This window comes from Papaver somniferum, chromosome 8 (genome assembly GCF_003573695.1).
Source record: "Papaver somniferum cultivar HN1 chromosome 8, ASM357369v1, whole genome shotgun sequence".
In the NCBI taxonomy this organism is placed as follows: domain Eukaryota; kingdom Viridiplantae; phylum Streptophyta; class Magnoliopsida; order Ranunculales; family Papaveraceae; genus Papaver; species Papaver somniferum.
The window spans coordinates 151,714,504-151,723,927 of NC_039365.1; the positions used below are offsets into that span (position 1 = coordinate 151,714,504).

At 35.8% G+C, this 9,424-nt stretch overlaps 1 protein-coding gene and 1 pseudogene across 1 annotated transcript; both read right to left on the bottom strand.

Annotated features, from left to right (window-relative positions):
* Nucleotides 1-391: 391 nt before the first annotated feature.
* On the bottom strand, nt 392-1,879 carry LOC113306209 (F-box protein At3g07870-like). The gene has a single exon (XM_026555171.1). It carries the CDS (start codon nt 1,877-1,879, stop codon nt 392-394), a length of 1,488 nt encoding a protein of 495 aa, XP_026410956.1.
* Nucleotides 1,880-2,331: 452 nt separating this feature from the next.
* Nucleotides 2,332-4,789, bottom strand: LOC113303522 (annotated as a pseudogene).
* Nucleotides 4,790-9,424: the final 4,635 nt, after the last annotated feature.

Below are 9,424 nucleotides of genomic sequence, written 5' to 3' on the forward strand. Positions count from 1 at the left end.
CATCCAAACACCCAAATTGATCCGCAAAAGTACCTGTGTACTGGTTAAGGAATATTATGAATATTGTCAATTATAAATATGAATTGCAGTTAAGGAATCAAGTTCTGATTTACAATAATGCACTGAGGTAGCAGAAGTATAGTGTACTTACATACCATTAATGAGCAGCGAAAATTGTTGAAGACTGGAATTCATGATAATGTTGTATACTATGACAGAGCACGTAAGCAACAAATAAAAGAATCAGAAGATTTCAGACAAAAAAATTGTGCATTGATTTTCTAATAAAATGTAAATTAGAGAAAATCATACAGTTTCAAACGATATAATAAATTAGAAAAGAAAACTTGACACCACAAACAATAAATTAGTCACATTCAGTGATACTCCTTTAGTCAGAATCAGAATCAAATTCATTTTTCTTTCTTGTCTTGGTATTGAGGTCTAGAGCTTTCAACGAAACAAAGCTGTTGATGTGTGGTATCGCTTCAACCAACGGCAAAGGACCTACTTTTTTCTTGTGCATATCTGAATGGAGATCCAGAAACTTTTTCGAAGTTGCAGTCTTCGTGTCATGACGAATGAGAACATTATTAAACCGCAACAGAACTCCACCATTCCTTAAAAGGGTGATTGGCCAATAGACATTCATAAGACATCTCACATCCATTTTTAGTTTCAACATGCTTTCCCATTCACTGTTCTCCTTCTTAAACGACCATATGTCGATGCCTTCGCCTAAAGTTTGCTTAACAACACATAAGCGCCCTCCTATTACTTGGAGTTGGAAGGAGTTAAGCCCAGTGGTGGTATAACAAGGTGGCACAGGGAGCAAGCTGAACTCCTCAACACCTAAATCAAAAGCCACAATCTTCCGATCTTTGTTCTCCAACCAGTAAAGAAACCCATCTACATGCATACCCCTTGATAGACAATAACCATGACGAAACAATGAATAAGTAATTTCCCCTTTGTTTCTCCATTGTTTACGAGTACCAAGAGTGTAGACTTGAACTCTCCCCAAGGCTTGTTCGTTACCATAAAAAATCCTCACAACTTTGTACTCACAAGTAGGAGGATTGTACCCAAATCCATTCACCATGAAACATTTTAAGTAAGATTTACCACCTTTATAAGTACCCTCAAGAAACTCATACGGAATTTCGAACCTCGGAAGATATAAAAACTCTCTAGTAATAGGATTATAAATGGAAGCAGGATCATCAACATTATGTGTAGTAGCAAAAGAAAAACAAAGCAAACCGTTGCATGAACCAACCAACACACATGTATTAGCCCTCTTCTTACTCAATGGATGATTAACCCTTTTTAGGAAATAAGTATACTTAATCTGATCATTTTCTAGATAGCAAAGTGGGCTACTTTTCTCCATTGTTAACAAAAGAAAACTCACCTTGCTCATAGCACCATTAAGATGATCCTGCTGCTGCTGTTGCTGATCTAGAAGAAACAATCTGTTGTGACGGCGTGCTTGCAGATCCGTGAACTGGGTAAGACTGATAACACGACGCCATGTCTTGCACACAAGTTTGCAGGTTAAGATTTCAACAGCAGTTAATCTCGAAAGTATATCTAACATGATATCAAACTGTAGAAAATATTTATTCTTTTCCCAAAAATCAAAAAGCAAAACCCTTTTATCATATTCATGCTTCTTTCTTTCAACTTCAGTCCTTTTGATTTTACATGGAACGAAATTATCATTCTCATCAATCTCCCAATTATCTTCATAATCTGCCCGTGTCTCTTGTTTCCTGTTAAACCTTTCTTCTTCCTCTTCAGAATTCAGTGGGTTCTCCCAATCGTATGAATCATACGAATCCTCCTCCTCCATAGAATTTTCGTCTGGTGAATCCATTTTTTTTTCTTTTTGTTGGTGGGATTATGACTTCACTCTTGCTTGCTGTGTATTTGTAGGGATAAGAAAGGGTAAAAATGTTTCGAGTTTCGCGCCCTTTTTTTATTTGTTCCCGCCAGAACTACCGGAAAATCTGTAATATGATTCTATCCTCTCCTCCACCTTCCCATTTTGTGCTGATTCTCCGAAATTCTGGCATAACAAAATGGAAGTTTTGTAACCTCCTTATTCAGTCAGGTGGACATTGGCTGATTCAAGGTCTGAATCAGAGTTAGACTGACTGAGAAATAATTCGAAGGTCACTGAATCGAGTTTTAAATTGTACTGTATCTAGTTCATCTGACGCATTTTTAAGAAAGTATATTTATGTAGCTAAATGAGATAAGAGCAACGTCGCACACAATGTCCTGAAAGTAAGAATTAAAACAAGTTACATTAACTTACAATGCCGAAGAAACTTATTCCACCTGGTTTCACCAGTAATCGTTACATGAACACTGTCCATCCTTGAAATGGTGGAATCTGCTAGAATCTCTGATAACAATTTCACGCTCAGTAATCTTGGAAACCTGTTTTGAGAAATCATGGCAGTCGGGGCAAGCACAGAGGTTTTTGAAGATCAATATAGGGGAATTTCTAGGAGAAGAAATTAGGCTGAATGCAATTGCGAGCCTCTCACTGTGATCAAGAAGCTGTTCTTTTCTCTGCTCAGATAAAGGGTATGACCCATCACAATTCAAATCTGCAAGAGTACTTCTGTTGTGGTGCAAGCAGGAAGAGTTCAACTGCTCTAGCTTTGAGTAGATCTCTTCTGTTTGAGGATGGTGTCTATCACCCACAGTGAATCGATGCACCTTTCCCTTTATTGTAAGCCAACTGCAATTGACATCCTTCTTCAGATTTTTTTCGTTCATTTTCTTTCTGATTTGGGCTGACTCTTCCCATATCCCTTCCGAAGCATACAAATTAAACATGAGAACACAACCTGCAGTATCTTCTGGATCCAGCTGAAGGAGACTGCTCGATGCAATTTTTCCTATCTCTACATTTCTATGACTCCAACATCCCCCCAGTAAACTCTTCCAGCTCGCAACATTAGGTTCAAATGGCATACTAGTTACCAATTCCAGGGCATCTTCCAAATTCCCGGCTCTAGAGTAAATGTCAATCATACAGTTATAATGATCGATGGTGGGATCAATACCAAATTCACTTCTCATAGAGTCTAGATATTGTCTTGCTTCAAAAACTAACCCTGAATGGCTACATGCAGTGAGAACTCCTATAAACGTTACAGAATTTGGCCTTACCCCACAACTTCTCATCTTACCAAAAAGATATAAAGCTTCTGAAGCATGTCCATGATAAGAACATCCGCAAATAATAGCAGTCCAGGCCACAGTATCCGGATCATCTACGGAATCAAAAACATTTCGCGCATCATCTAACCTCCCAGATCTTGAATACATGGTGATCAAAGCACTCTCGCCATATAATTCAGAGATTGAACACCTCTTTATTGCATCAGCGTGTACTTGCATACCTAAATTCAAATCTGCAAGTGCTGAACACACTTTAAAGATACTAGTATATATAAAAGGATTCGAAACATCAGCTTCACACCTCAAGTTCTTGAAACTTTCAATGCACTCCTCAAACTTTCCATATTGCGAGTACCCAGAGATGATGGAACTCCAAGTTACATCATTTGGATGATAAATCCTCTTAAAAGCAAAACAAGCATCATCAAGTTTTCCGCATTTGACATAGAAATCCAACAATGGAGTCCCGACTGAAACATCTGAGTCTATGCCATATTTAAAAATACAACCGTGAATTTGCCTGCCAGCATCATAATCATTCAGAAAAGAACATACTTTCAGAACAGTTGAATATGCATATTCATCCAACTGAATATTTTCCTCCTTCATCCTAACAAACAAAGCCAAAGCTTCTTTATGTTGTTCAGCTTGTGTATAACCCACCATTAGACCTGTCCAAGTCACAACAGTCTTCTCACTCATCCCGTCAAAAACAGCTACAGAACTATCTAAGCACTCACACGTAGCATACATATTGGCAAGTGCTGTGTCGATATAAGCATCAGGAGTTAACCTGTTCTTAATCACCACAGAATGTACTTGTTTCCCAAGTTCCAGGCGCGAGATTTCCTGAATTAAACTAGCATAAACCAACTTATTCTCAACTGGCTACATCACTGATAACAACCCAAATGCTTCTCTAAACAACCCATTTTGAGCATAACTAGATATAATTATATTCCAAGAAAAAGAATTCCTTTTTGGCATTTCATCAAACAGTTTTGCGGGCATCTAAAAAACACCCACATTCACAGTACATTTTCAACACAGAATTCCAAACAAACCCAGATGGGTTTTTCACAAACTTGACTAATCTTTTATGAATTTTCTTTCCTTTTGATAAAAGATTTCATGTTTCCACATGTCTCAAAAAGACATTCATATGATTGAGTGTTTACTGTAATACCTTCTATATCCATTTGTTTTAGAAACTCAAAAGCTTCATTTAGTTTCCCTTGTTTAGTTAGAGAAACTAAATGTAAATTCTCAGCTTGGCCTTTTTGTTTTTGATTGTTCTGAGCTATTGAAGAAGAAGTGGAATTGTTTAGAGAAATCCATGAAGGAATTTTATTAAAATCCAAAGTTTTTATGTTTCAAATTTTGTTTTTCATTGGAATTTCTTGTGATGATAATGGGTTTAATGGTGGAGCAGGAAGAGAACCCATCTGATGCAATTGATATTCGCACTTGTCTAATGGTCTTAGACTCTCTTAACCAGCAATTATTCTTGTGTTCTGAGAGGATTTTCGGTTACAACTATACAATTATCAATTTGCTGATGCGGTTGCACAATACCTCATGCTTTCAATTAAACTTCTCCTGCCTCCCAGTTATCAGAATCTTTCTTTTCTACTTTCTTCCCGTACAGTAGTATATTTTGGTGGTGGTGGACAACTGAGCCGAACCCAGTGATAGGGCTGCAATTGGCAATGCGAGAGAGACACGGTCCACGCGGAGGTTAACCATCGGATGTTGGCCCAATTGACCAACGAGCCTAACTCTCACGTAGGAGGTTAGAGGATCTGGCAGGGAGACAGAATGGTGAAAAATGATCTAAGCTACTAAACTCCATATCAAGCTTCCGTTATATTTTTCTTTTTGTGTACACTTAGCTTGAAAAACCGTTTTATGATTATGCTTTACTCAGTTACCACTAAACTACAACCACGGTTGCCTCCCAAACCCGGTAATGGTCAAAAATAACTTGAGTATAAAGGATTTTTTGTTTATTCATTATATAGAAACTCTTTTGGTCAAAGATCAAACCGAAATTACGATTATAGAAATGATCTATCTTAGTGAACAAGATCTATTTAAGCAACTCTACGGGGAAAAGCAATTAGACAGTTTGTTCGATCTTTCAACAAGTCTGATGTCTAACGAAATAAACTTCTTTTTTGGATCCCAGAGAATCAAGTGTGCACGAAGTATTAGAAAGATTAGAATACCAACAAGAAAAAGTCTTCTAGTCTCCAATCTTCAAAGTATCACCTGCACAAACAACTTGATTCCTATTAATGATCAATCGCGACACAAGAGATTTCACCTAATTCATATGATTGGGTGTTTACTGTAATACCTTGTATATCCATTTGTTTTAAAACTCAAAAGCTTCATTTAAATTCCATTGCTTAGTTAGAGAAACTAAATGTAAATTCTCAACTTGGCTTTTTTGTTTTTGATTGTTCTGTGCTTTTGAAGAGGAAGAATTGTTTAGAGAAACCATGAAGGAATTTATTAAAATTCAAAGTTTTTATGTTTGAAAAAAAAATAGACTAGAATTTTTTTTGGTGATAATGGGTTTAATCATGGAGTAGGAAGAGAACCCATCGGATGCAATTGATATTTGGTAGCACTTGTATAATGGTCTTAAGACTCTCTTAACCAGCAATTATTCTTGTTTTCTATAAGTATTTTCGGTTATAAGTTTATAGTAACCTATTAAACTTATGGTATACCTCCGGCCTCCCAGTCATCAGAATCTTTCTTTTCTACTTTCTTCCCGTACCAGTATATAATGATATGCCTTCTTACACTTTTGGTGGACAACTAAGCCAAACCCAGTGATAGGGCTGGAATTGGAAATTATTCTTGTTTTCTATAGGCTAGAGTCTGTAGCGGCTTAATAAGGTTTGGTGTTCAAATCTGGACAAGGTCCCGGGGTTTTTCTACAATTGCGGTTTCCTCGTCAACAAAATTTCTGGTATCTGTGTTATTTCTTTTTTCTCATTATATTTTTTATCTTTATAATTGAAATATTACCTGTTATACGTAAATCAATCAAATTAGATACGTCCATCGTAATTGTTGGATACAACTTGATTGATCTTGGATATTGATCTTTGGAATCGTCCAAGTATTTTCACGGTATTATCAGGTTCACGCACTTGTATCCATTTACATACTGATTGTGGGAAAAAGAGATATAAAATCTTCATATAATTCCTGTTTGAGATTCATTAAGTTATAACTCTCGAAATTGTATTTGATTTTAGTCCATATAGGTTGCCTAAGAAAATGTTTGTGGGTATTTTGGTACCCCCCACATTTTCAGATTATATCACTTGGGAATGTTTCAAACATTATAAGAGTGAAATATGAACTTACTGAAATTTCTACTCAGGGAAGGTTGGCGAACTCAGTTTGCAAACCATAGATATATGAGTTACAGAAATACATAAAGGTTGTAGAACCATATCGCAAACCACAAGTTTAGTTGGGAAGAATTGACGAACCTAGTTGGTGAACCGTGGTGAACTGATTTTATAAGTTGGATTAATTGGATAGCAGTTGGCGAACCCCCTTCATAATCGAGGTCAACTGAGTTCGGCAGTCTAGTAGGTTTGACGAACCCGGTTCACGAACAGTAGCACCCTGACTCGTGAACAAGCTTTACGGTTGTCCGTTGTTCCAACTGTCCTGATAGTGTTTAGAAGATGCTTAAAGACTTATTATTTTAATATGTTTAGGATATGCTAGAACTCTCTTAAACACTTCTAAGAATTCATTGATCAACTAAACACTTATGTGTGTGAACTATGATTAATTACTTAGGTGTGTATAGTCATCTACAAATAGAGCATCTATGTCAACTGGAAAACTCAATCCCTGACACTGTGTGTCCTATTTGATTATAAAGTCGCCTCTATTGACCTTTTAGGTCTACGACTAAAAAGACTTCGCTTGGGGGTTCGTTAGACCAGGCTCGACTACTTTACCTTGATAGTTCGTGAATCCTGATCTTGCTTTTCTGATATCGAGGTTTTCATAATCTCTTTCAGGAAAGTAGATAGTAATCACAAATTTCTCTTGGTCTCAGACTTTACGATTCCTCAAGATATATATCTAAAGACTGATCTTAGTTGATATTTTCGACGATTGTTCTTAAAAGGTGGTTAAGAATCTAGGATGCTCTTCAGGTGTCGTAAGTTTCGGATTTTTGATGTTTGATAGCTTGTCTACTTCAAACAAATTTTCACACCTGGATCTTTGATCTAAACAGAAATCAAATAGGCTTATCTGTTAGAGGCAGATTGGTATCAAAAGTCTTCACTTCGGCTGAAGAAACTCTTAGGATGTAAAGGATGTCAACAAAGGGAATCAAGTGCATAAAACCTTGCGAGGTTCAAGATACTTAAGGAGAGCGACTGTAATTGAATCTCGACGAGGGTGGATTCGGTCTCAAATACATTCCAAGTCTGATAGTATGCTAATGTATGTAGCGGCTTATTTGGATACGACTAGATTGATTTTTGAGATCGTCCAAGTACTCTGCTTAAAAATCAGGTTCACGAACCTTGTGTGTGTATATATACTGAGTCTATATACATGTCGATTGAGTAGAGGATGAGATATTAACTCTATATACATATTATCAAGGATCATTCAGTTGGTCTACTTGTTATTGTGTTAAATTTTGTCTATGCAGGTTGCCGAACGAAAATATTGGGTGTATTTGATATCCCCTACGTTTTTAATTATATATAGGAACTTTGTTCAATGAAATAAGAAAACAGGGAAAAACATTTTATGAGAATTGTGATATTTTGAAATGTTTATTGAAAGTAACTATTTATTAATTTATTTTATCTTTTTGATGAATTGAGAAATTTCTCAAGCCTTTCTTGTTATCTGTACAAAGAAATGAATATGTGTTGGTTTATCCCTCTAGGAACCAGTGCTAACCATATCGCAGACATCCTGATTATCACAAGTGAGATAAACTTTAGGAATCAAATCCTCGTTTTCAAGATTAACCAAAGTTACAATCCGAAACACTCCCATATGTGGAGGTTAGCTTTCCAACTCTACGGCCAAAATCAAATGTTAAATCCTCACTTTTCAGTCCTTACCACTATTCCATTTTGGAAGGAAAAAAACAAGCATATTAATAGAGGCGGTTGGCCTCGCATTTTGCCAAATCCATCTCAAGATAATCACATCCAACTTCGATCTAAATCTTTCTAGGATCAGAAGTAACAATTGTAAAATCTTACATACCCAATTGTAATGTGTCGTTTGCTTTTTTATATTTGTCTAAGAGAGTTTCAGTACTGTCCAAATCATGCTGGCATTTACATTCACTACAAAGTAAAAGTTTCAGAAGTGATTAAGCATTAATTCAACCTAGTAAATGGATTAATTCAACCAAGTAACTTGAATTCAATTTTAATTATTACATCACCACCAAGGGGGACAAACTCGTTCCTTTCATATTCTTCATAAGTTCTGATTTTCCCTGTAAAATCATATTTCCATAAAAACTTCACGAAAGTATTAACCCAACCTAATAATAACTGCTATCAAAAAACTGGAAACTAAATAAACATAATAACTTTTATCAAAAAAAAATAATGAAATAAACATAATAACTTGAATTTGATTTAGGAGAATCAGAGGTGAAGGTAGAAGATGTAGAGACAAGGGGAAAAGATATCTTATTAGAGAGAGTAGCAGTTATAATACATAGGTTTCTGTATATATATATATATATATATATATATATATATATATATATATATATATATATATATATATATATAAATGGGAAACTAGATGAACTACACATCCATGGGCCGTAGGCCCTGTAACACTTCCCCTTGTGCGGTTTAATAACAAAACTTTATACATAGTTCTTCATATATAGTGCTTTGAATGTAGTTCTTCAGATGTCGTTCTCTCCTTGATGACTTGTACCGAAATAAATTTCCTTACTAAAACTTTGACAAGGAAAAACCCAGTGGGATAAAACCTTGGTATAACTCTTCACATGTAGTACTTCACATGTTGTCTCGTACTTTACATGTAGTTCATCACATGCATTACGATCTTCAAAGATCTATGAGTCTAAGATAATTGTATCGTTAAAATTTCTTCAGGCCAACCCTGAGGGAAAAAACCTGAACTAAAGAAAAATAGTAAAATATTAAGTAAACTTAGAACA